General features: G+C 41.7%; 1 protein-coding gene across 1 annotated transcript; it reads left to right on the top strand.

The window, feature by feature from the left end:
- LOC110259013 (multidrug resistance-associated protein 4-like) lies at window positions 1-25,852 on the top strand. Its single transcript, XM_021082311.1, has 5 exons — window positions 1-164; window positions 2,740-2,912; window positions 3,934-4,039; window positions 12,821-12,955; window positions 23,839-25,852. Exons 1-5 carry the CDS (start codon window positions 99-101, stop codon window positions 23,857-23,859), a joined length of 501 nt encoding a protein of 166 aa, XP_020937970.1. The 5' UTR covers window positions 1-98; the 3' UTR covers window positions 23,860-25,852.
- The last annotated feature ends 2,122 nt before the right edge of the window (window positions 25,853-27,974 follow it).

Genomic DNA, 27,974 nt, shown 5'->3' with positions numbered 1-27,974 from the left:
TAATTCTGTTTATGTAATCATTTGAACATGATAAAAAGTGTAGTTAATAATATTCTCTATTTTGGGGTATTTAGGAACCTGTTTTATTCATTGGAACAATGAGGAAAAATCTGGATCCCTTTAATGAGCATACGGATGAGGAACTGTGGAATGCCTTAGAAGAGGTAATTATCAAATGTAATTAACTTGTTAGTATAAGTGTATGTACATTGGTAGCACTGCAGTGATTAAGTTTAACTGACTTATGAGTTTAACTGACTTTATTTACCTCCTAGGAGACCATTGGTGACATGGGTACACCTGTAAATGGAAATATGTGTATCGATGGTGATGAAAACTAAGATAATGCCTTATGTTTTCATTTTATCTTTATTCCCAGAACTGAGTGTAACCAGAGACATTATCTTGTCCTCAGCAAAGCAGTAAACTAGAAGTTATAATTATGGCCAAGTGACCAAGTGACCTAGTGAAGTAATTACGTTAATTATCCTGCAGTGTTCATTTTATTCCTCAGGTCTTAGGGAACATCTACTAAGTGGAGACAATAGTAGTTTTTTCACTATTAACTGAAAGATAAATGAGATCATACCAATGAAAAGCTATTAAGTTTTATCAGTATTTATAGAGGTAAATTATACAATTGGAATGTGAGGATAATTTTTTTTGTCAATCATATCATTTTGCTGCTGCAGCATGAATACAGGTAACAGAACCCGGATCTTTTGCTCAATTTTTATATGCAAAGATTCACTTCTAGAGAATTTTCTGTTGAATGTGTCTTGGGTCCCTTTGGGCTACTTTGAATTTCCTTACCTTTGCATGAAAAGGATTTTGACTTAAAAAAAATTTTTTTTACATATACATATATCCATCCTTTTTTCTCATATAGATTATTACAAAATATTGAGTAGACCTCAATATTTTGTATATTTTGATACAGATTATTTAGTGTATTCACCCTAGTTTTGCAAATTGATTCTATGATGGCTGAAGCTCTATCTAGACTTCTGAACTGTAGATAGGCTTCTGATTTCCCAGAGTACCTAGCTCAGTTTTTTGCTCTTAAAAAGAAGCACTTAATAAAAAGGTACTAAATGTTTGGCAATCTCATTATTTCAGAGAGTGGCTTACCTCTTAAAATTTTTTTAAAATACAAATTCATGTGACTGTTCACATTCTTATTTTGAACTGGTGCATTTGGCATTTAGTGTCACCCTTCTAGGGATAGCTCTGAAGTCTGTGGGTGGATTTGGAGGCCTCACAATTTCCTGCCAGTGATTCTGGTTCCTGAGGGCATGTCAGCAGTCATTCTTTACACACTCACCCTGCATTCAAGCACCTGTGAAGCTTTTATTCTCCTAAATCGAGACAATTACTTCATCTTCTCTGACTTGAAACATTGTACCTCTCATATTTCATTTAAGTTTGTGAGTCTTTCTACACTGAAATTCTGGAAGAGAAAGGTAAGGAGAGCAGTTAATTATCAAATATAAAGAAAAATAGGATGATCCACTGATCCTGAAATCACAGGGTAGATTTAATGGTAAAATTGTGATACCTTAAAAAAAGAAAAAAGAAAAAAACCTGGAAATACTGGTAAATCATCTTTCTTTCTTTCTTTCTTTCTTTCTTTCTTTCTTTCTTTCTTTCTTTCGGGCTGCTCCCAGGGCATGTGGAAATTCCCAGGCCAGGGGTAGAATCTGAGCTACAGCTGTTAGTCTACACCACAGCCATAGCAATGCCAGATCCAAGCTGCCCCTGCATCCTACACCACAGCTCAGGCAACGCCAGATCTTTACTCCACTGGGCAAGGCCAGTGATCAAACCTGAATCCTCATGGATACTAGTTGGATTCATTACGTGCTGAGCCATTTTTCTATTTGTTTCCCAGCTTGAGATCTCTCCTCACAGATTCTTAGGTAGTAAATTTACTCTAGAATCTTAGAATACATTTTTCCATGGACAGAGAGGATATGTTAATTAGGAGACAAATTCTTTTAAAAACTGTCTTGGAGTTCCCATTGTAGCTCAGCAGGTTAAAACTGGACGTTATCTCTGTGAGGATGTGGATTGGATCCCTGGCCTCACTCAGTGCGTTAGGTATCCAGTGTTGATACAAGCTGCAGCTTACGTCGCAGGTGCAGCTCGGACATGGTGTTGCTGTGGCTGTGGTGTAGATACCCAGCTATAGCTCTGATTTGGCCCCAGCCTGAGAACTTCCATATGCTGCAGGGGCTGTAGTAAAAAGAAAAAAAATTAAAAAAAAAGCTACTGTAGAACTTGGCCTAAACTTATACTTAATTCATCTGTAGGAGCCAAAATTAAAATAAAATTTAGTGGCTTCTGAATTCTAATAATGATGAGGTCGTGGAAGTGGTAGAGAATAATACTGCCTTTTTAAAATGCATTTGGAACTTTATGTAAACAAATAAACCTGAGTTTACTTCGCAAAGTGTGTGGTTTCTATGTATGCTTCTGGAATTGACCCTGTTACCACAGTGATGTCTCTTTGAATGAGAAATCACCCCATCATTGTGTTTCTCCAGGAATTCCTTCTGTACTATATTGACTCTAGCATCTTTCTCAGTGATCGCTCACTGGCAGGAGCTCCCCCATCACCTGGCTGCACATGTAAGATATGTAGGAAGTCCTGAGGCCCTCAGAGCTCGAATGTCTAAGAGGCTTGTCTACTTTAGTAGCAGTTTGTTGAGGAAAATGTCATTCTTTCTGTATCCACAGGTTCAGCTTAAAGAAGCCGTTGAAGGTCTCCCTGGGAGACTGAATACTGAATTAGCAGAATCTGGATCAAACTTGAGTGCTGGACAGAGACAGCTGGTGTCCTTTGCCAGGGCTATTCTCAGGAAAAATCAGATATTGATTATTGACAAAGCCACATCTAATGTGGATACAAGGTAGGATCTGGGATCCATGAAACCTGGAATCCAATTTTTTTTTTTCTTGGTCTTTTCTATTTCTATGGACTCCCTTCTGGCATATGGATGTTCCCAGGGTAGAGGTCCAATTGGAGCTGTAGCTGTTGGCCTACACCACAGCCATAGCAACACCAGATCTGAGCTGCGTTTGCAACTATACCACAGCTCACGGCAATGTCGGATCCTTAACCCACTGAGCAAGGCCAGGGATGGAACCCACATCCTCATGGTTCCTAGGCGGATTCATTTCTGATGTGCCAAGACGGGAACTCCCTGGAATCCAAATTTTAAATGTGGTAAATGGGAGATCTTTTGTGATGCTGAGAAATGTTTCTAATAATTTTATCCAACTAAAAGATATCTCTTGTTATCATTAATCCTAGAAAACAAAAGAAGAAACCGAAATGGGTTATATAGTATTCGTATTGTTATGAAGCAGCCTAAGAGAGATTTCTGAGTTTAGCTCCTGATGGTTTCAAGTAATTTCAAGGGAAGACTATTTCCCACTGTTTTATGAAAAATAATAAATTTCTAAGGGAATTTTTATTTATTTATTTATTTATTTATTTTTTGTCTTTGTCTTTGTTGTTGTTGTTGTTGTTGTTATTGTTGCTATTTCTTGGGCCGCTCTCGCAGCATATGGAGGTTCCCAGGCTAGGGGTCTAATTGGAGCTGTAGCCACCGGCCTACGCCAGAGCCACAGCAACGCGGGATCCAAGCCGCGTCTGCAACCTACACCACAGCTCACGGCAACGCCGGATCGTTAACCCACTGAGCAAGGGCAGGGATCGAACCCGCAACCTCATGGTTCCTAGTCGGATTCGTTAACCACTGCGCCACGACGGGAACTCCTAAGGGAATTTTTAATAGTTTTTCAGGAACAAGATTGTGTCTTAGAGTATTATTTTTTAAAAAACAGTCTGAAAATATCCTATGATTTTTAAGTCTTTTGTCTGCTTTTCATATCTTTACTGAACTAAATCAACTTCTTTGATTCCAGAACTGATGAGTTAATTAAGAAAAAAGTCTGTGAGAAATTTGCCCAGTCCATTGTGTTAACCATCACAAACAGGTTGAGAACTGTTATTGACAGCGAATCTGTAATGGTAAGGGCCTCATCTGTGGAATTTCAGTTGTTTCCGTTTATGTTCAATTTTTTAACTCATCCTTCCTTGTAAAATATGATAGGAACCTCCAATAATTTAATTTTCTCTTAGTTTCTCTTCTCATTCCTGACATTAACTCAGGTACTTACTCTGCTTTCTGAATGTGCTTTTGAATATTTTCACATTAAAAATTTGTTTGAATTATCACTTTTTTAAGGCTAACCATGAAAATATTCAAAATCCATGTAATGGCTTCGTATTTCAGATGGTGGGACACAGTCACTTTGCTGTGTTACAGTTATTTCAGCATCTTTGGATTCCCTTCATCCAAAAAATTAGCCTCTCATTTAGACTGCCCCAAGGTGGTTGGCTAAGGTTCAGAATTTCTCAGCTAGTGCTGTCAGAGGGGAGTCCATGAGAAGAAATGGCCTAGTGAGAAAAACAAAGTAGTTCAACAGAGGAATTTAATATAGGAAATTTGTTACGTAGGAATTTGAGGGATAGAAAAATGAAAGAAACACTAGGGTAAGAATTTTAGGAACCAACTCCCATGTCCTAGGACAGATGTCCAGACCTAAGAACCGAGAGGAGAGGCTCTAAAGAGTTGGCACTCAATCCTCCAAGTCACCGTCCAGCTGCTGGTCATGTCTGTGAGGGAGCCCGAGGAGGCAGGTTCTCCATGTGCTGAGAGAGCTGGGATCAGTCATCACTGCTGGGGTGATGCTGCAGGAGGAGCAGAGACCAGGTAGATCATTAGCTCTGAGTCCCACCCTTGGTCTCCCTCTAGTGCCCCCTAGTGGCAGAACCTCCCAAAGGGGAGCAGGTCACAGAGCCTCTGAAATGAGATTTGTAGAGACCCAGCCTCTGCATCACAGGTGAGAGGGTAGAAAGAAGGGAGATGGGGAGCTGAGAGCCTGTAGAGAAACACCCAGCAAGTGTCTTACACAGCAGATCTGGACTCTGCACACACAGCAGGCTTCAGGCTTGGTCTGTGGGTGTCTGTCTAGTGTCTTCCTTTCAGGTGTGATTGGCTCTTTTAATATTTCCTTCCTTAGCTCTATTTCCTTCCTTCCTCCCTCTATTCCTTTACTCTTTCTTTTTTAATCTTCTCTCTTTCTTTGTTCTTTCCCTCTGTTTTTTCTGAGTTTCAATATATGTTAGGGTGTGGCTTTATAAAATGATAAGGAAATCATCCCTCAAAGGAAAAAACCTTTGGCTGCATATAATCCCGCAGGAATGCAAAGAAAGTATTTTAAGGTCAACCCCTAGCCTGTGACAATGAGTTGATTTCACTCATCTTAAGGATGCTAAGTAACTATCATTGGGAGATACCACAGGTCCAGGGATGCTGCTTAGGGATGAAGTAAATAGATAAAGAAAGTCTGCATGTGCATAAGAGGCCGCAGATGGAGTTAACCTGTGATTTTATTGGTCCACATGAACGGTCAGTGATACCTAAACTTCCTTCTGTTCAGTGCAAATGGAGCTGTCTCTTTTGACATCTTGGGCAGTTTCTGGAATATCCCCTCCACCCTACCTCCCAGGCATTATCAGATGGGCTCATCAGTGGGCATTGGGAAGATACCAGACTGTCAGCATTGAGGCAGGGCCTCTAGCCTCACTCCCGAGCTGGACGTGTACAGGGGTGAGCTCTGGGGATGAGACGACAGGAGTGGGGCTCCCCAACCAGGAGCCTAGGGCTGCTCTAGGCTCCAAGCAGTTGGTCGGTCATCTGGGCTAGAACGTCACAGGAAGCGGGACCTACCTGCAGACTTTTGTGAGGGACTGGGTGACATTCTGTGAGTGTAGGACAGTGACTCAATTCCAGAAATTTGTTCAGCGACAGGCATTTTTAGTCCCCCCTTTTGTGTTCTTGAATGCTAATTGGAAAGGTAACCTTTTATTTTTACTTTATCTCTCACTTTGTTGTTCTTAACTCTCAGCATTGTATTTCCCAGACGGTCCCCCAAAACATCCTTCTTCCACAGTAAATAAATAATGCTGGGAAATTTACCTGTTTAAAGCCCATTGTTAGGCTTTAGAGGCAGCAGCAGAAAGATAGCTTGATCTTGAGCTCAGTTAGGTGTACATTCAAATAAACTCTTTGCTCCTGAATGTACCCTGAAGATATATTTTTGGTATTACGGCATTGACAGTAGCTGGTTCCTTTTGTTGTATCTAATTCTTACAAATACTGTCACCTCAGAATATATGATCAGTTAGGACAACAGTGAGGAAGGATTGGACTTGGCAGATGTGTCAGCTGGTCACTCCTAGGTCTTATCTATCAGCACTTCATGCACGGATGTGAACACTTGTATCCCTGTAACCAGTCAGCTTTGAGACCAAATCAAATACATCCATTTATTTAATGCTTCACTCATCAGTACCTCTTGGTAAATTCTATGAACTCAGAGTTTTCTCTCTTGGTCAGTGACTTGGAAAAAATCCTTAACATGGTTTACAAAGCGATTTACAGCCCGGCCCCTCCTCACCTTTCTAGTTGTGTCCCACTCTGCTCTCCCTCTCTCCTTTAGAGCTAAAACCACGCTGGTGGTCTACAGTTCTCCAGATGCTGTGTTCATTCTCTTACAGTTGTGCCCTCTCATGACTGTTGGTGGCTTAGGTGAAGGTGCTGGCAGTGGAGATGGTGAGATGGTTGGATTTGGGGTAGATATTGAGGTGGATCCAAGGGGACTATGTGATGGATTGAACGTGAGATCTGAAGGCAGAGAGAGGAGTGGATGCCGGATTCTGGGGGTGGGGCCTGAGCATGGGGATGAAGGGGGAAGAAGGAGGGAGAAGGGAAATGCAAGGATTCCCTTCGGAGCCTGTCACTTTTGCGATGATAGACCTTGTTTTCTGTGGTGACCATGCCCGTCATTGTGGAGCTGCCCTTCCCTCTCTTGTGTTGGGAGACCTTCAGTGTTGGGCTCCCAGGCCATCAGTGATGTCACAGGGAGGTCCCACCAGGAGATGTAAACTTGGCCACTTGTTACATCTTCGTCTGAGGTGGTGTAGCTGCTGACTTCCTCGGTGGGAGTGGCAGGATTAGATCTCAGGACACCCAAGAGACATGGATGCCCTAGGTTCACAGCGGAGGAGCTGTCCTGTGTGCTTCATGCATCCCAAGTGTAAACTGTTAATTTTGTTCTGGAGCTTCTGGTTACCAACTGGCTTTCAATTCAGCAAAAATACCATAAATAATGCTCTCTCAACCTGTGATTTTTGAGGCAATTTTCTCTTGCTTGCTTAAAAAAATATAGGCACACTTTATTTTATTGTGGATACTGTATTTGTTTTTAAAAATTGAAGGTTTGTCGCAACGTGAAGTCAGACCAGTCTGTGGGTGCCATTTTTCCAACAGCACTTGCTCACTCCACGTCTCTGTGTCTGTCACATTTTGATACTCTTCACAGTCTTTCAAAAACTTTTCCACCATCATTATATTTGCATGCTGATCTGTGGTCACTGATCTCTGATGTTTTTACTATGGCTTGCCGAAGGCTCCAATGATGGCTACCATTTCTTAGCAATAAATTATTTTTATGTTAAGGTCTATACATTGTTTTTTAAGACTCAATGCCAGTTCACACTTGATAGGCTACCGTAGAATGTAAACATAACTTCTCTGTGCCCTGGGACACCAGAGAATCATGTGACTCACTTTATTACGATGGTCCCTTCATTGTGGTGTTCTGGAACTGAACCTGCAATGTCTCCAAGCGATGCCTGTACCTGTTTCCTTTCCAGAAAGCAGGTGATTGTCTGTTCCGAAAGGTTTAAGGACATAAAGACAAGTCCATCAGCTGCAAAGCTTAATGCTGCAGAGGGCAGGCAGCCAGCCTCTGGGTTGGGGGGAGTGGCTGGGGAGTGATGGACACTGATGAAGGGCATAACCATCAGTGTTGTCACCTTAAAGTCCAGTCACTGCAAGTGCTTAAGCTGTAATTATTAGATTTTCCTGCACTGGTGACTACCTCTGCATGAAGATGGATGATATGGTTTTGTTTACTGTAAGTAAATCAAAGAGAAGTCTGGTTGGTAAACAACCGTGACCTGGTAGGTAGCTTTATGTGTTAGATCTCCAAAGGGATTCATTCAGTTTTGCTTCATGACACACCATTGATGGGTGAGACTTAGAATTCTGTTTTACAAAGATGTTCTGTCAATTTCACCTTTATTAAACATGGTGTAGTCATAATGACACATAATTTAATCTTCCTTATTTACTCCGTTATCACTAAACAGGAGAACAAGACAAATTAGAAATCCTCTCTTTCCTAAGAGTTACCACTGTCCCCACATTGAAGGCTGCTTCTTGTAGTTTTTAGGACCACCTGGTCACTTGCGACCTGTTCTATCTTCAGCTGGTGGCACAGCTTTTCCTCCGATCCCTGCACACTCCTGTCTTCATAAGCACCCCCCACACCCCCAGATTCTCCCTGGTAGTGTGAGCACAGGAAGCAGGTGAAAATCTGCTGTTGCTCCAACTCTATTGTTGCCTGTGTTCAGCATTTTCACTGCCAGCAGTTCGAGGATTCTTTGGAAATGAAGGACCCGAACCAGGGCCAGGAAGCTCAGGTTCTACCTCTTCTGTCCACAGGCAGTCTTGTGGTTTTATGTCCTTTTCCTTCTTCCTCAATGCAAGCCCTCTTCTTGGTAATTTTTCCCAGTGAAATGAAAACCAGAAACTGTTGTAACATACCCACTTGAAAAGCACAAAAACAGCTCACACCTAACTAGAGTTTTCTTTAAATTCTATATTTCACCTTCATGGAATGTTTCTTTCATAAGCCTACTGGCTGCAGTTAAAACATTTAGAAGAGAAAAGCTCTTTAAAAACATACCAAGAGATGTCATTCCAGTTTTCAGAGGGAAGATAATTCACCTGGAGGCAGAAGCACAATCTGGGAGAGGAAATCCTTTATGGGGGGGCTTCCATGTAAAAGCAGCAGCTCTGGGAGAGCAGCGTGGAGTCACCATGGCCTTGCCGGCCTCATTCCCCAGCTGAGAAGAGGGGTTTAGTTGTTCAGGACCTCAGAACAGTCTTACGTTAATACTTGCTATGTTGTCCAGTCACTGAGAAAGTCACAGGCACCCACTTTACCAGTGACGGACCCACCATCCAAGGTTGGATAACTGTCCCCATGTCACCTGGCAGCCAGAGACAGAGGCCTGACACTCATACCTTCCCCTCCCCCTCTCTGCTTGTCACTAAGTGGGGTCTCCCTTCACTGGGTGTCCCCATATTGAAAGCTGTTCCCAGCATCTCTTTCCTATCGCTGGCTTTTCCTCCACCCTGTCTTGCCCCCACCTCTCCCTGCAGCCACCCCATTGTCACTGCTGGCATCCTGCCAGTGACATGGAGCAAACTAGTTTGCAGTGGGTCCCTTAGATGTTTATGTCTGGGACAGTTACCTGGATTATCTGCAGATACACAGGCCTGATAAACACTCTTCACTGAGCTCTGCAACTGACTGACTCATCTCATATACTGTATTTTCTTTAACCTTCTAGAGGGTGGTGAGCAATGTGAGGCTGGCGTTCCTGGAGAGAGCCTGGGGTTGAGGGGGTGTTTTCACATCCCCTTGAATGCGTGGTCAGTTTATAGTTTAACTTGGGTAACAGGAAGAGTGGGGACACAGCGGGAGATTACAGGAGCCTTTTCTTATAGATATAAAAGGATATTAAACTAAAAAATCAAGTTTACGCTAATTTTTCTGTACATTTGAGAAAATTTAGAGTCACTTTCTGTTTATTCCTTCTGAAATATCTAGATACTTTGATCAAACCGGTAAATGTAAAGGCCACGTGGGTAAAATTCTATTCTAGGCCTTTTTTCAGTCTGGGCCCCATCGCAGCTCCTGGAGCCCCTGACCTGAGCCTTGGGGCGCTGCCCTCCTGCTCCTTTCAGCTCCCCCCTCCCCTCGGACTGCACCTTCTCTTCTTTCTCTTTTCCAGTATTTGACCATCAGTGAGTTTCAAGCCTCCATCCTCAACCCTGGTTTTTCTCTCCCTCAGTTTCCTCTCTCTCCCTCTGGCCCATGGCCGTCAACCTGTGGTCCTCCCCGTCCACGTCCCTCGTCCTGGAACCCCTGCATCCCACTGCCTGAGCTGTCTCCCAGGCCGGCTGGACTGGTTCCCTCCTTGGTCTCACCCTACAGTGTTGCCAGGCTGCACCATTGGGAGGTCAGCCAGTCATGCCCTGAACTTCATTTCCTTTGTATTTACCTTTCAGCCAGCAGGTACTGTGTGCCTCTTACCTGTCATGTACAATGTCAGGGCCCCAAGATGCAGCAGTGAACAAGGAAACAGTACACCCTGCCCTTAAAAAGCTGCCAGGCTCGCCTCCAGACCTCCTGCTCATGTGGTTCCCTGTGTCTGGAAAGACCGCTGTCCACCCACCCGCCTCGTGTCTGCATGTCCACGTCTGGCCATTCTTCAAGGCCCAGTTCCCTGCCCTCTGTCCTCCTTGAAGGTTGTCCTCTGAACCTGTGACCTGAAGTCACCTCTTCTACTACGAACCTGCTCCTTGTCGTGCTTTTTTTCTTGCATCATAAACACTTGAGGGTTTTCTTCTCTCTCCTTTCAGTACAGGCTCCCTGAAGGCAGGGGCTGTGTCTACCTCTTCCACAGCTTCTGGCGTAATGCCATCCATGCAGTTAAATATGCAGTAAATGTGTTCTGAATCAATACAGAATTAGTGAAAATTTCCTTGCTTTCCTCAGATGTGTTTTAGCCACGTGTTATTTACTGTTTTTTAAAAATCGAAGTACAGTTGATTTACAGTATTGTGTTAGTTTCAGGTATACAGCAAAGTAATTGCTATACATATTTTTTAGAGTATTTTCCATTATAGGTTATTACAGGGTATTGGATATAGTTCCCTGTGTTATATAGGAAATCCTTTTTGCTAATTTTTATGTGTAGCAGTTTGTGTCTATTGATCCCATCGTCCTCATTTATAACCCCTCCCTTTCCCTTTTGGTAACCCTAAGTTTGGTTTCTATGTCTGTGAGTCTGTTTCGAATATAGATTCCTTTGTATTTTATTATTTTTTAGATTCCATATGTAAGTGATACCATATTTTGTCTTTTTCTGACTCACTTCACTTAGTATGATATTCTCTAGGTCCATCCACGTTGATGCAAATGGCACTATTTCATCCTTTTTTATGGGTGAGAAATATCCATTGTATATATGTACCCCTTCTTCTTAAACTTGTCATATGTTGATGGACACTTGGGTTGTTTCCAACTCTTGGCTTTTGTAGAGAATGCTGCTGTGAACTTTGGGGTGTGTGTATCTTTCTGAATTAGGGGTTTCATCTTTTCTGGATTTATGCCCAGGAGTGAGATTGCTGGATCATATGGAAGGTCTATTTTAAACTTTTTAAGGAAACGTCATACTGTTTTCCAAAATGATAGCTCCAGTTTACATTCCCACTAACAGTCTAGGAGGGTTCCCTTTTGTCCATACCTTCCCCAGTACTTATTACTTGTAGGCTTTGGTGATTGGGGAAGTGATACCTCATTATTGCTTAGATTAACATTTCTCTAAGACTTAGTGATGTTGAGCATCTTTTCATGTGCCTGTTGGTCATCTCTGTGTCTTCTTTGGAGAAATGTCTCTTTAGGACTTCTGCCCATTTTTTTTACTGGGTTGCCTCTTTTTTTTGGAAAATGAGTTATATGAGGTGTTTTTGTATTTGGGATATTAACCCCTTGTTTGTCACATCATTGAAAATATTTTATCACATTCCTTAGAATGTCTTTTCATTTTGTTGGTGGTTTCCTTTGCTGTGCAAAAGTTTTTAAGCTTGACTAGGTCCCATTTGTTTATTTTTGCTTTTATTTATTTTACTTTAGGAGACTAATATAAATAAATACTGCTAAAATTTATGTCCAAGAATATTTTGCCTATGTTCTCTCCTAGGAGTTTTATGGTATCATGTGTTATAGTTAAGTCTTTACACCATCTGAGTTTATTTTGTATATGATGTGAAGATGTGTTCTAGTTTCCTTGATTTCCACGTAGCTGTTCAGCTCTCCCAGTGCCACTTGCTGAAGAGACTGTCTTTTATCCATTATCTAGTCTTGCCTGCTCTCTCATAGATTAATTGACCCAAGAGGTGTGGAGACCTGTGTTTTAAAATTGCATTGTTTTCTTAATTTCAACGTCAGGAGGAGTAGTTATGTTACATTGTACTATGATTAAGTAAAGTTACTCATCCAGGGCATCTAAATTGGCATGCCCACTTGGAGGACATTTAAATTATTATGTGACTGTGACAGATTCAATTATTCTTCAATTCTTTTGAGCAGATTTCCCCTAGCAATACTTCACTGTGGTAAACAAAAGGTTAACAGGAAAGTGGCCTGTAAGAGACTTTGTTAATGTTTCTGGTTAAATACCATGGGGCAGAATTAACTGCAGTCCTTAGCTGTGGAAAAACAACCTGTGTCCTGTTCAGAGTTTCAGCACCTTCTCTTAAAATAAATTTAGTCTAAAAATGACCTAAATGAAGAACTCAGTACCACTTAACATCAGAACTATGTTTATAGCTGTATCATTTGGGCCAATTGTTTCAGACTCTTTCTTCTCTCCAACAACCTGAAGCAAAGCCACTAGTAAGTAGAAAGCAGAGTAAGAGCCCCTTCCTCTTCCTTTTAAGTTTCAATTAGTGAACATATCCATGTGCAATAAAATATTATCTGAGTTATACTATGTTACTGGGAAACATTGTCTGATAATAGGTTTCCTTCCGCTGATTTTTAGGTTTTGGATTCAGGAAGACGGGTAGAATTCAGTCGGCCGTATAAGTTGCTGCAAAATAGAAACAGCCTATTTTACAAGATGGTGCAACACCTGGGGGAGGCCGAGGCCGCTGCCCTCACTGAGACAGCAACACAGGTGAGCTCCAGAGAATTCTAATTAAAGTTCATTTCCCTGGTTCACTCTTCAGGATCTCCATGAGGGGTCTGGTAACTCTGTGCCCTTTGCAATTATGAGCCTCCAGAGACGAAGCTTCATGGCTGGGCCTTAACAACAAGGTGCAGGTTGAAGGCAGTTCTGCCAAGAATCTGCAGAAGAGGTGTGGGTGGGGCAGGATGTGTGTGTGCTCACGTGTGCACGCACATGTGCATAAGAGAGAGATTGTAGATTAGACTTTCCATGACTTTGGACTCTGTGGGTTCAGATTCCCACACAGCACAGATCACTCTCATTCTGCAGACCCTTTACATCTTATCCTGATTGGTCCTCAGCCCATTTGTGATGCAAGTGCTGTCAGGGAACATCCAGGAAATTTGAGAGTTTGAGGGGAAAATCTGGACTATTTCGGATCTAAAGATCTACCAGGGAAAGGTGTAGGTTGCTTCTGTTTTCTAATTTGTGAAGAAAACTCCAACATGATACTAAGTCTCCCTACTTCTTTGCTGTTTAGAATTAGGTCACGTTGCCTCCCTGAGCTTCCTCTACCTTCTAGAAGGTGCAGTTGTCATGAGGACACATCAGGAATTCACACAACCTTAACACTGTAGTCTGAATGGGGCTTGGGGGTTTAACAAAGCCTTTGCACAGAGCTGAGGGGTGTGGGAGCTCTAAGCCCTGTAGGCGGTGTGAGGAAGGTGCTCCACAAGTAACACTCAGGCCACGTGGTGTCGCTCCAACAGAGGGGAGGTGGTGTATCTTGTCCTACAGATGTGATAACTCAGATCTGACTTCAGAGACTTAGCCATTTCCATGAGCTGCCTGTAGTTCTATCCGGACCCAGGTGAGAGTGGGGTTGATGGAAGGATGGAGGGAGGGAAGGAGGGTCTGGTGTCCTTGCCCCTTGAGACGCGTGGCTCAGGTAGGAGGAGGATGGATGTGATGGGGCTTCTCATCCAAACATTATCTCTGGGCCTTAAATGATGGGAGCATTTTTCCTTCTCCATACTTTTCTGCATTTCCCAGATTTTCACTAGTAAGCAGAATAAATTACTTGTGTAATATTTAAAATATCTCTAAAGATATAGCCCAATGTCCACAGTACTTTTGTATGAATGACTTATCTAAAATGTACCTGAGTTCTCTCTGTCCTGGTTTCACCTCATTTCTCCCCGTTAGAAATGAAGAAATGACGAGCAGTGCCTTCCACTGTTCATAGGCTAGGAGATTGCCCAGGGTCACAGAGCTGGCTGAGGAGTTGACAGAGTTCACTGGTTCAAGCCTCGGGTTAGGGACAGTGGAGACTTTCCACAAATTCTCACACTGTATGCACATGCAGAGAAGCTGCACTTGGAGCCCGATATTCATTTGTGCCTGAAATGGACAGAGTGCTTTCGTCTTCCAGTCTGAGCTTCCTGTCTGAGACCTGATAATCCTTTAGGAGATTCCCTGTATAACCCAACACAGAACAGCCTGGAATCTCCCAAACCCTTTTATTCATTCACCCTTAGTTATTTCACCTCAAAGAGATGTGCCCCTACCTCTGTGTCAAAGTCTTTGTTTAAAAAGTGTGTTATCATTATCTATTATCAAGACCTTGAGCAATGAGAAATAGATCACAGGATTTTAGATAGAGCCAAAGAACAGAAGATAATAGGATTCAACACCCTGATTTTACAAGTGAGGAAACTAAAGCCGCTAAGGAGGAAGACGGCCCTATAGATACAACTGGTGTGAGATTTATTTGCAGCAGACAGAGAATTAGTAATCTTTTCATTCAATTAATTTTTAAATCAAGTGTAACCTACAAACAAAGCAGACATAGGTCACAGAATTAGAAATCTCATGATTCCTGGTCTAGTGATCTTGTACCTACTTTTACAATATTAATGTAATTTACTTTGGTGTAGTTCTTTATAATGTGTTTTACTTAGTTCTCACATGTGTGATTTCACTTAATCCTCATGCCAGTCCTTTTTTAACCCATCTCATCCACTGGGTCAAGATTAGGTCAAAGGCTCCCCCAGGGTCACAGAACTGGTCCAGGGAGCACAGAGCAGACCTGCTGGGGGTGGTGGGTGCCACCCTAGGTACCATGTTCTGTCCTGAGTCTGAGAAGCTGCTCCTTTGACCTGGTAGCCAAGGAGGGGTCGTCACCCAAGTTCACAGGGTGGCAGAGCATCACTCCTGAATTTCAGCCCTACCAGTGGCTCGGGTCACCTCTACAGAAAGACACAAGGAGATACACATCCCGATTCTCATCCCAGTTGAATGTCTTCCTGCCATTATTTCTGTATATGCTCTGCCCTCTTAGGAGAACAAGTATCAGATTGTCAGCTCTGTAAATGTGTAAGCTTCTCATGTCACTGCTGTCACTGGGAGGAGTAGCCTAAGTCAGCAAGCTTTTCAGTCTAACAGAACAGAATTCATTCATTTGAAAAGAAAACTCAGCATCTGGGAAAAGGTGCTTCCAAGTCATGTTTACTGACCACGTAGTTGCTTCTCTGAAAATGTTAGTGTAGGTGAGCTGAGTCTGTCTCATTGACACATTTCGATGATCAGGAAATAGTCAGGACAGTGCTTTTTGATTCTGTGCTGAAGGGTGCATTAGTTTGCTGGGGCTGCTGTACAAAGTACCACAGAACAGGTGACTTAACGAGACTCATGTCCTCGCTGTCTGGAGGCTGAAGGCTGAGGTCAGGGTGTCAGCAGGGTCGGTGTCCCCTGAGGCCTCTTTCCTGGGCTTGTAGGTGCTGTCTTCTCCCTGTGTCTTCACATGCTCCCCTCTGAGTGCCTGTGTCCTAAACTCTTCTTCTTATGAGGACACCTGTCAGATTAGATCAGGGCCCAACTATGTGACTTCATTGTAACTAATCCCTTCTGTAAGGTCCCTGTCCCCAAATATTTTCATATTCTGAGGGTGGGAGGTTTAGGACTTGAGCATGTACCATTGGAGGGGACACAGTTCAGCCCATAAGAAAGGATGATTCCTTCTGCGGTAACAGTAACGCAGACCTGATAGAGGATTTTTGAAGTTTCTTTGTTCCCAGTGGGTAGCAGAGGTGTCATTGTATCTATTCATGGTACCACCAGCTATAGCCCCAAAGTTAACATATGCTAACATCCTAGATCTAGGAGCCTGGGGCGGTGTGAATAGTGGGGAGCCACTCAGCAGCCACGTGGCCTCATGTCCCCAAGGTCTCTGAGCCTCAGGGTCCTCCCCTGTGTGTAGAGCAGGGGTTACAGCCCTGTGGGCTTCTTCCCTCTGTCATTACAGGGATCAGATGAGAGGGCATGTGCTTCAGTGCTTTGTGAATATAGAGCCTTTTACAGCGTAAAAGTGGGATCATTTCTTTAAAGGCTGTAGATTGAGCCCTTACCTCCCAATAAAATAAAAAGTACCCACAGTTCTTCTAAGTAGTTTAGAGATCTGAATAGTGAAAATGTATTTTAATAATCAGTTTTTAAACAAATGATATATCTAATGCTACCAAATTCAAAAACTTTATTTTTAAAAATAGGTTTCTATGGATAAAGAGTAAATCACTCTGCCATTCCAGTCACCACACAGCCCCTCCCCGGAGTGGAGCCCCGGCAGCACTTTGTTCTGCTGACATGTTCTGTGCATCAGGAAGAATTTGGGCCTGTGTGGCCTTCCTGTTTCTAAGCACAAATGATAGCTGTGCCTTGCCGTTCTCATTTAATATTATATCCTCGATCTTCTCAGTGCATAGTTATCTCGTTCTTTTGAAAGGCTACGGAGTATTTATGGCTTTCTCTATTTCCTGTTCCTCATTTTCCCTTCTAATTAGTTGTTGCAGTTTTATTGTTTTTTCCCCCAAAGAAAGAAGAAATTTGCTTACAACATGTATTCTTCTTTATAATTTATCTTTCTGCTTTGTATATTTAATAATTCCTCCCTTCCTTTGATTTACTTTGTTGTTGCTTCCTACTTCTTAAATGCATTTGATTTCATTCCTTCTTGTTCTTTAATATAAATATTTTTAAGTCTGAGAACTTTTATCTGAATAGTGTTGTAGCTATAACCTATAGGTTCTGGTGTGTAGTGCTTTTATCTTAGTTAGGTTTTTACTTATCGATTCTGCAATTTTGGTTTTCACTTCCTCTTTAGCCCCAGAATTATTTGAGAAGGAGATCCTTCCAATGTCCTAGTTAGAAGATTTTTTAAATATTTGTTTTCTATTTTATACATCATTTCACTCATTTCATTGCCTTGTGATAAAAAAAAATGTTCTACCCAGAAACAGTGTTTATTAATATTTTTGTGGTCTAGTATATGGGGTAATTTTTATGGATGTTCCTTTGGCATTTAACAGATGGACAATTATCTTTTTAAGATATAGAGTTTAATTTTTAATTAGAGTGTTTTTTTTTTTTAATTTTCCCACTGTACAGCAAGGGGATCAAGTTATCCTTACATGTATACATTACAATTACATTTTTTCCCCCACCCTTTGTTCTGTTGCAACATGAGTATCTAGACAAAGTTCTCAATGCTGTTCAGCAGGATCTCCTTGTAAATCTATTCTAGGTTGTGTCTGATAAGCCCAAGCTCCCGATCCCTCCCACTCCCTCCCCCTCCCATCAGGCAGCCACGAGTCTTTTCTCCAAGTCCATGATTTTCTTTTCTGAGGAGATGTTCATTTGTGCTGGATATTAGATTCCAGTTATAAGTGATATCATATGGTATTTGTCTTTGTCTTTCTGGCTCATTTCACTCAGTATGAGATTCTCTAGTTCCATCCATATTGCTGCAAATGGCATTATGTCATTCTTTTTTATAGCTGAATAGTATTCCATTATGTATATAGACCACATCTTCCAAATCCAATCCTCTGTCGATGGACATTTGGGTTGTTTCCATGTCCTGGCTATTGTGAATAGTGCTGCAATGAACATGCGGGTGCATGTGTCTCTTTTAAGTAGAGTTTTGTCCGGATAGATGCCCAAGAGTGGGATTGCGGGGTCATATGGAAGTTCTATGGATAGATTTCTAAGGTATCTCCAAACTGTTCTCCATAGTGGCTGTACCAGTTTACATTCCCACCAACAGTGCAGGAGGGTTCCCTTTTCTCCACAGCCCCTCCAGCACTTGTTCTTTGTGGATTTATTAATGATGGCCATTCTGACTGGTGTGAGGTGGTATCTCGCGGTAGTTTTGATTTGCATTTCTCTTATAGTCAGCGATATTGAGCATTTTTTCATGTGTTTGCTGGCCATCTGTATATCTTCTTTGGAGAACAGTCTATTCAGGCCTTTTGCCCATTTTTCCATTGATTGATTGGTTTTTTTGCTGTTGGGTTGTATAAGTTGTTTATATATTCTAGAGATTAAGCCCTTGTCGGTTGCATCATTTGAAACTATTTTCTCCCATTCTGAAAGTTGTCTTTTTGTTTTCTTTTTGATTTCCTTTGCTGTGCAAAAGCTTTTCAGTTTGATTAGGTCCCGTGGGTTTATTTTTGCTCGAATTTCTATTGCTTTGGGAGACTGACCTGAGAAAACATTCATGATGTTGATGTCAGAGAGTGTTTTGCCTCTGTTTTCTTCTAGGAGTTTGATGGTGTCCTGTCGTATATTTAAGTCTTTCAGCCATTTTGAGTTTATTTTTGTGCATGGTGTGAGGGTGTGTTCTAGTCTCATTGCTTTGCATGTTGCTGTCCAGGTTTCCCAGCAATGCTTGCTGAATAGACTTTCTTTTTCCCATTTTATGTTCTTGCCTCCCTTATCAAAGATTAATTGACCATAGGTGTCAGGGTTTATTTCCAGGTTCTCTATTCTGTTCCATTGGTCTGTCTGTCTGTTTCGATACCAGTACCACACTGTTTTGATGACTGTGGCTTTGTAGTATTTCTTGAAGTCTGGGCGAGTTCTGCCTCCTGCTTGGTTTTTGTTTCTCAGGATTGCTTTGGCGATTCTGGGTCTTTTGTGGTTCCATATAAATGTTTGGATTGTTTGTTCTAGTTCTGTGAAATATGTCCTGGGTAATTTGATAGGGATTGCACTGAATCTGTAGATTGCTTTGGGTAGGATGGCCATTTTCACAATATTGATTTTTCTAATCCAGGAACATGGAATATCTTTCCATTTCTTTACATCTTCTTTGATTTCTTTGATTAAGGTTTTATAGTTCTCGGCATATAGGTCCTTTACCTCCTTGGTCAGGTGTATTCCGAGGTATTTGATTTTGTGAGGTACAATTTTAAAAGGTATCGTGTTTTTGTATTCCTTTTCTAATATTTCATTGCTGGTATACAGAAATGCCACTGACTTCTGAATGTTAATCTTATGGCCTGCTACTTTGCTGAATTTATTCATCAGTTCAAGGAGTTTTGGGGTTGAGTCCTTAGGGTTTTCTATGTATAGTATCATGTCATCTGCATACAGTGACAGCTTTATCTCTTCTCTTCCTATATGGATGCCTTTTATTTCTTTGGTTTGTCTAATTGCTGTGGCTAAGACTTCCAAAACTATGTTGAAGAGCAGTGGTGAGAGTGGGCATCCCTGTCTTGTTCCAGATTTGAGTGAGAAGGCTTTCAGTTTCTCCCCATTGAGGATTATATTTGCTGTGGGTTTCTCATAAATGGCTTTGATTATATTCAGGAATGTTCCCTCTATACCCACTTTGGCGAGGGTCTTGATCATGAATGGATGTTGGACTTTGTCAAATGCTTTTTCTGCATCTATTGAGATGATCATATGATTTTTGACTTTTTTTTGTTAATGTGGTGTATGATGCTGATCGATTTGTGTATCTTGAACCATCCTTGTGAACCTGGGATGAACCCAACCTGGTCATGGTGTATAATTTTTTTGATATGTTGTTGGATTCGGTTGGCTAAGATTTTGTTGAGAATTTTTGCATCTATATTCATCAATGATATTGGCCGATAGTTTTCTTTTTTGGTGGTATCTCTGCCTGGTTTTGGAATGAGGGTGATGGTGGCCTCATAGAATGTCTTTGGGAGTATTCCTTCTTCTTCAACCTTTTGAAAGAGTTTAAGGAGGATGGGCACCAATTCCTCTTTATATGTTTGATAGAATTCACCTGTGAAGCCATCTGGTCCTGGACTTTTATTTGTAGGGAGTGATTTTATGACCTCTTCAATTTCATTTCTAGTGATCGGTCTGTTCAGTTGGTCTGTTTCTGCTTGATTCAGTTTTGGCAGGCTGTAAGATTCTAGAAAATTGTCCATTTCTTCCAGATTGTCAAACTTGTTGCCATACAGTTGTTCATAGTGTTCTCTTATGGTTTTTTGTATTTCTGCTGTATCCGTTGTGATTTCTCCTTTTTCATTTATAATTTTGGTGATTTGGGTTCTTTCTCTCCTCTTTTTAGTGAGTCTGGCCAGGGGTTTGTCAATTTTGTTCACCTTTTCAAAGAACCAGCTCTTGGTTTTATTAATTTTCTCTATTGTTTTTTGAGTCTCTATTTTATTGATTTCTTCTTTGATCTTTATAATTTCCTTCCTTCTGCTGACTTTAGGACTTTTTTGTTCTTCTTTTTCTAATTCATTTAGGTGGAGGGTTAAGTTATCAATTTGGGATCTTTCTTCTTTTTTGAGAAAGGCCTGTATTGCTATAAATTTCCCTCTGAGCACTGCTTTCGTGGGCTCAATTTTATCTGCCAATTATCGTTTTTAAGGTGATTTCTGTAAGGATGAGGGGAGAGAAAATGCATTATTCCATTAAGTTACAAGTAGAAATCCTCTCTTACTATTCAGTACTTTTTAACTTGACAATATATGTGCCAGTATATACACAAGTTAGACTGCTTTAAAGATGAGGAGGTTGAGGGTTCCTGGGATTGAACTAGGGCCATGCGGATGAACTGACTGAGTCTTGAGCCAGAATTCTTGATATCTTGAGCCAAGTGCTGGCCTTTATTCATGCAGGGAATTTTTCTTGCTCTCTTGCTTTTAGTAAGATCTATTTCTATGACAGTGGCTATCTACTAGCTGGATTTTAAGAGTTAGACTTAGTTTCAACCTGCATTGGAAGAACTGTAATGAACCAAGCCCAAGAGAAGGAGGGGGAGGGCCAAGAAACCCACCACCCATTGGTCTTATATTCTGCTTATTCTGAATTTGAACTTTTTTGTTGTTGTTGACATTTTCTCTTTTAATCTTCACAACCATTCTGAGCTGGCATTATTATCCCTCAGATGGAGAAACTGAGACAGAAGAACCTAAGCAATTTCTCAAAATCACAGGTTAGAAAGAGTTAGGCATCTTTTAACCACCTTTCTGCCTCCCAGTTTATCATGTTCACTGAGTTCAATATGTCCAACTAAGACTCTGGGCTTCTTTAAAGGTAAAATCAGAAGATTCACAAAGGGCCTCCCAGAAGTTTTGTTTTCATCATTCAAGGCAAGGAATGCTGCTACTTTCCATGGACTAAGGGGCACGTCTCTGAGCAGCATCATAATCACACCCAACACTTAGCTTGGTGTGTTTTCAGCCTGTGGTTTGTAGTCATCCCTTGGTTCCTATGAGGTAGGTCATTGCCTCATTTCACAACTGAGGCCCCCACCGTGGACAGAGCTTAAGTGATGTTTCCAGGATCAGCAGTGACCCCAGGAGAGGGAGATGAGCCCGGGCTTCCTTACCCCGGCCTCGCGCCATCCACGAGGATCTGCTAACAAGCTTTCAGTCATCTCAACCCCCTTCACAACCTGCCCTGTGAAAGAGATGCCTTCTCTCACTTGAGCTGTCAGCCAGAGTGTGGTCTACACCATGGTAACACATGAGAAAGAGAAACGTCAAATCAAGGATTTTATACACAAGATGCTCATCTTCAGCCTCGGTTTCAAATATTTCACACCATGAAACAAAGGCCATTTGGGTTAAAAGTCGCTAGAATTAAAATTTCTTTATAAAAAATTACTTTGAGGAGTTCCCATTGTGGCTCAGTGGTTAACGAATCCGACTAGGAACCATGAGGTTGTGGGTTCGATTCCTGGCCTCACTCAGTGGGTTAAAGATCCTGTGTTGCCGTGAGCTGTGGTGTGGGTCGCAGACACAGCTCAGATCCCACGTTGCTGTGACTCTGGCATAGGCTGGCGGCTACAGCTCTGATTAGACCCCTAGCCTGGGATCCTCCACATGCCGCGGGAGCGGCCCTAGAAATGGCAAAAAGACAAAAAAAAAAAAAATTACTTTGAGAAAGAGTTATGGGGAATGGAACAAGGTGATTTTTGGAGGATCGTCAAGCACAAATAGTGAATGTATTTCCATTTGTTCTTTTGGTTGTTTTTAGTTTTATCTAGAGAGTATCTAAATATATAACCACACATGATATGGCTCGCCTTAAAAAATAGAGGCAGGAGATTCAATGCAGTTAGGCTCCCTGCCTTATTTTTAATTTCTTGCATTAAAATGAAAGTAACTTCTGATTTCACCCAATGGGGTTCCAGCATTCTTGAAGAATTTCCTATTTTTCTCCCTAACTTAAGGGGCATTTGAATATATAGCATTTCATATTCAGCGCTCTTTGGGGGGTAGCAATTATGCAAGAAGCATCAAGAGAAAAAGAAAGTACACCTGATAGGAAAGTAGGTGTCTTGACACTTTTCTATTTCATGTGTAAAATCCATCATTTCCCATGATGGCTTTGTGGACAGGACCCACAAATGTACTTGGGGCCAGGTTTTATAAGATAGATCTGCAGTCTCATGACTGAGCGACCCAGCAGGTGACACGAGCCAGCCTAGATGGATGGTACATTTTCTGCTGTCAAGTCGCAAACAAAACTTTTCTCATTCTTCTTTGGGGAAAAAAAAAGATTACATTTGTAGTCTTTTTTTAGCCAAACACATTCAGAGATAAGAGCTCCCAAGTCTTGACATTATTTCAGTTTGTTCTGCGCATCTGTCCAGGGATGGAGGTAAGATACAGCTCCAAAAAACTGATGATGGTGAAACAGAGAAACTTGACAGCGTTTCATTTCCTTTATGTTCTGGTTATACATTTATCAGAAAACCTGTATCTCTTCCAGTTCAGCTAGAAACTGGTAGAATCAAGAACTCAAAGGCCCGGCAAAGAACTGTCCTATTATTGGTCTCATCTTCCATTTTAGAGAAGTTGCTTGGTTGAGTCTTTGTTAAAGCTTTTGATTCTCTTTTCATTCTTGTCACCCACTATCCACAGATCCCATGTCTATAGGCCCTGTACCTGCTTTGCTGCACAAATTAGACACCAGGAAATTTCATACATACATACCAGTTTCAGTGCTTGCCCAAATTTGTAAAATATAGGAATTATAACCTGATATCAACATCAAAAACTGTTGTGTTCATTTTATGTGTGAAAATGAAACTCTCATGTAGATGCTAGATTGCCCAGCCTCTTTGTCACTCTGTTCTTAATTTATGTTCAGGTTTTGAGTCAGGAAAATGACTTTGCTTTTTAATTTAATGTAGTGATAAAGGATCTCTGTGAATCAGAATGGTCAGAACTAAAGTAGATCTACAGGTTGATTGGCTTTAAGCCCAAGCCCCACGGAGGGGGTGGGGGTACACCTGATAGGAAAGTAGGTGTCTTGACACTTTTCTATTTCATGTGTAAAATCCATCATTTCCCATGATGACTTTGTGGACAGGACCCACAAATGTACTTGGGCCCAGGTTTTATAAGACAGATCTGCAGTCTCATGACTGAGTGACCCAGCAGGTGACACGAGTTTTAATGGGGCTACTTCCTCCCTAGAACCAATACATCCCTGTGTTTTAAATTGTGCCTCCACTCGTGCTGTGACTTGCTTCACATGAAGAGGTGGATGTGGAAATGGCTTAGGGACAAGTACTTTAAAACCCTTAAACATGTTGTTTCTGTATTTTTTCCCCTCAGGTGCACATGGAAAGGAAATAGCCAGAAATTACTCACAACAGCCACACGGTTCTGAACGTTTCCAGTGGACGGGCCTCCACCTGAGCAGTGTGGGGGCAGCACTGTGATCCTGCTGTGAGGGCAGGTGTGCTCCAGAGGCATTTCTCCAAGTTTTTGCATTGCATAAACTGTATTTTACTTTTTTTTAATACCAGCAACAAATATTTACACATACAGGATGTTAGTTTATTTTTTTTTTCTTACACCTTCACCCGGTGATTGCAAGCTCTTACAAAAATGATTTGTTATTTTTATTTATATGTTACACTTTTTTTTCTTATCCAAATCAGAGGCTCAGGCCACCAATAAAAACTGTCTCTCAGGTTTTGTGCCTCGAGAGACTCCAGAGCAAAGCTTATTTTCTAAGCTATAAGACAGAGTTGTCCCGGAGGTGTTTTACTGCTCCTCCCTTCCCCCAATTACATCCTACTACTTTCCAGTTATATCAGGGATCCTGTTCACCTGAAGACTGTGTAAAGTTGTCATTTTCACTCATTTCTTCCTTTAACAGAACTAGGATCCATTATTCCACCCAAATACTTCACAGGAAAAACAAAAAATATATACTTTAGTTTGTGACATTATGGAAGAGAGGTGCCCCCCCTCCAAAACATAAAAAGACCTGTGGTTAAGATAGAGGACAGTCTTTATATGGTCTAAGAGAAGGAAGAGAAAATATCCTCCAGAGGGATTTGATAATGAAGGACACACATGTGACTGATCGTCTTCTGGATGGAGGGTTTTATTTTTTACACTTTTATTGTGGTAAAATGTATTTAACGTCAAATAAGCCTACAATTCAGCCGCCTTAATGGCATTCACAGTGTTGTGCAACAATCAATGTCTGGTTAATTTTTGGTAATTATCTTAGTACTATTCAGGTTTTTTTTTTCTTTTTGTCTCTTTTTGTCTTTTTTTAAGGCCTGCACCCATGGCATATGAAAGTTCCCAGGCGAGGGGTTGAATTGGAGCTGCAGCCGCCAACCTACACCACAGCCCCAGCAACGCCAGATCCAAGCCATGTCTGTGGCCTACACCACAGCTCATGCAATGCCAGATGTGTAACCCACTGAGTGAGCCCAGGGATTGAACCTGCATCCTCGTGGATCCTAGTCAGGATTGTTAACTGCTGAGCCATGAATGGATCTGCAGTGTGTTTTTTTTACAGATTCATTTTTGGTAAGTTTTATTTCTCTAGGAGCGGATCTATTTCCTGTGAATTTTGAGCTTGATTGGTATAAAGTTAACCATAATATCTTATACATTTAATCTCTGCAGCATCTATAATTGTGTTCATTTTGGCTTATTAATTTTCTTTGGGCCTTCTCTCTTTCTAAGAATAATCTTACATGACTTTTGCCTATTAATTTTCAAGAGTCAGTCTTTTTGCTTAATTGGTCTTTGTTGTTTTTTTTTTTTAAATTTCTAGTTAGTCATAATATTCTTTCTTTCAACTTTTCATTTCCTTAGAGATTTTTTTCTCAAAATTCTTAAATTGGAAACAATATCAATTATTTTTCTAATGTCAATAGATGAAGCCTACTTTTTCTAAGACCCACTTTAGCTTCAACCTACAGGTTTAGGTACTTTCAATAACCATAGTGTTATGTATTTTCTAATTTCTAATTTAATTATTAGTTATATCTTTTACCCACATGTTATTCCTAAGCATAATGTTCTCTAAATTTCAAAGGCTGATTCATTTTTTTTCTATTAGCTTGAAGCATATGGAACATAACGTAGTTTTAACCTATCAAATGGCAGTTTTCTATGGTTCAACATGATAGTTTTCTTTGGTTATTAATATTTACCTTAATTTCATTTTAGTCAGAGAACATTATGGATTTTAAACCAAAGCTAACCGTGTTCATTCCCAAAGTCCTTTTTCTGCAATTTTGTATTCTCTTTGGGGATTTTTAAAGTTGTAAGTTGTGAATAACTAATAATTTTCAAATAAAAATCCTGAACACTGGAATCTTTTTTTTTTTTTTTTTTTTGGATACATGTTGGTTCTGTGGAGTTCAGATCCAGGTGGAGTCTAGTGTCGGGATGTGTATTAGGGGTGTCTTGGGGTCAGCACTTGTGGAATCAGGAAGGAAGAAGCAGGACAGGGAAGAGGGAAAAATTAAGCTGGGATGCTGCCCAGACAACCTGAGCTGACCCCTGGGGGCTCTGGATGAAGGTGGCCCCTTAGGGTTTCCTGACATGTCCCATGGCCTGGTCTTTATGCATCCACATGACGGGTCATTGCATGTATGTGGCCCCCAGAAGGGCTGCTGGTTTAAGGCTGCCCACTGGCAGCACTTCTGGCAGCTGGACAAGTCCTTGAAGGGAGATCTGGACGTCACGTGTCCACGTCCCCCCCGGTGTGTGTCACAGCTCCAGAGGTAGACGGTTGGGGTGTGTGTACTGTGGAGGGACACTCTTGGTGGCTGACGTTTAAGTCAAGATGACTAAGTGACTGTTCTCATGCCCTGTGGTCTGAACGTAGAGGAGCAGGTCCACGTAGGGGAGGAACCCTCATTCTCTGGGGTCAGCCCAGTGTTCAGCTCTTCAGGAAGCATCAGTCATCTCCTAGGGAACTCGTGTTGCTGTAAAGCCCTCAACTCCTCTCATTTGTTACACTGACCATACTTGGTTTAGTGTCCTGATGTCACCATCTTGAGATACTTAAATTTTAAACAAGAAACCCTGCTTTTTTCCATTTTGCACCGGGTCCTGTAAATTATATAGCCTGCCCTGATTATGAGTGTTCAGGGGTCGTTTGTTTTCTTACTAAATCATGAGCTCCTAAAAACCTGGAACTGTGCCCTATTCACTTAGTAATTACGCTTTCCACACAGGGTCTGTCACAGGGGGTGCTCAGTAAAGGTTTGCTGAATGAACGATGATTGAGAACAAACTTTCCTTCTAAACTTTATAATTTTGAAATATTAGGAGGTAGCCTGGGATAATAGAAAGCCCTGGGTTGGGAGTCAGTCACACAGATCAGCTTGTCCGTTCTTTCTCTGCCACTTGCTAGCAACGTGGGTGCCCAAAGAATATACTGTCCAAAGTGGGAGACTTGAGAGTGAGAGGAGAGTGATAACCAGCTAAGGGGCTGGCATAACACACTGGCACCTTCCTTGACAGAATGGGCTGTGGTCACCCTGTAGCCTGGTACCTGGAGTTACATGCTTGGGTAAGTGTCTCAACCTGTGAATCTCAGCCTCTTCACATGGAAAATGGATGTAATTCCCACCCTTGCACAGCTGCTTTCATTGGGATGATGGATGGGCCAAGATTATCCACAGACGCAAAGGATGGAATCAGTGACCTTGGTGACTCTTCATCACCAGGAGAGGAGAGCAGGATTGGTGTGGATGAAGGTGGCTGTGTGGACTGTGGAAGGTGTGTCTGAGGAGGTCCTGACCTGATGGCCTAAACCGAACTGTTCATCCTTCACATAGAGTTAAAATCCAACAAGCATGCGAGGAGCAGCCTGAGGTCTGGAGCCAGGCTTCCAGGGTCAAACCCTGGCTCCTCTGGGCACTGCCTGGGTTTGGACACAAGTTCTGCTCCGGCTAATCGTGTGCTCCTGAGGTTGGGAAGCCCACTGTGCTTTAGTGTCTTTGTCTGAGAGCTGATATGGGAAGGGTACGTTCCTCAGAGGGCTGTGACAAGATTCAGCATGACAGTGACACTCACACTCAGGTCTGTGGGCTAGCGCTGGTCCACAAACTGTTTGTGACTAGGTCTGAAATATGAATGGGAATTTAAAGCGAGCTAGAAACGTGTGTCCACCTGACACTGCAGTGACATCCACACTCAGGACAGGGGGGATCTTACAGCCCAGAGACCAGGCGGAGGGTTGAGGTGTATGTGGTTGAGCTGCACACTAGCCGTGCACAGTGGGATCGCTGATGAGGGTACAGTGGGCTGAAAATGTAAAATTAAATCAAACCAATTCTTAATCCCAGATAGTTGAGAACCCCTGCTTAGAACAAAACTGGCTATGTGATTAGCTCTCTTCACTACCCTCTGTATTAACTGTTACCATGATATTTATGTTTAAAACTAGACAATATAAGAGTTCCCATTGTGGCGCAGCAGAAACG

The sequence above is a fragment of the Sus scrofa genome, unplaced genomic scaffold, assembly GCF_000003025.6.
Source record: "Sus scrofa isolate TJ Tabasco breed Duroc unplaced genomic scaffold, Sscrofa11.1 Contig63, whole genome shotgun sequence".
In the NCBI taxonomy this organism is placed as follows: domain Eukaryota; kingdom Metazoa; phylum Chordata; class Mammalia; order Artiodactyla; family Suidae; genus Sus; species Sus scrofa.
This window is presented reverse-complemented; position numbering and strand designations above follow the sequence as displayed.

Coding starts and splice junctions, on each gene's coding strand:
- LOC110259013 (XM_021082311.1), top strand. CDS start 99: ATGAGGAAAAATCTGGATCCCTTTAATGAGCATACGGATGAGGAACTG. Junction 165..2,739: donor TGTGGAATGCCTTAGAAGAG/GTAATTATCAAA, acceptor CTGTATCCACAG/GTTCAGCTTAAAGAAGCCGT. Junction 4,040..12,820: donor TTGACAGCGAATCTGTAATG/GTAAGGGCCTCA, acceptor GCTGATTTTTAG/GTTTTGGATTCAGGAAGACG.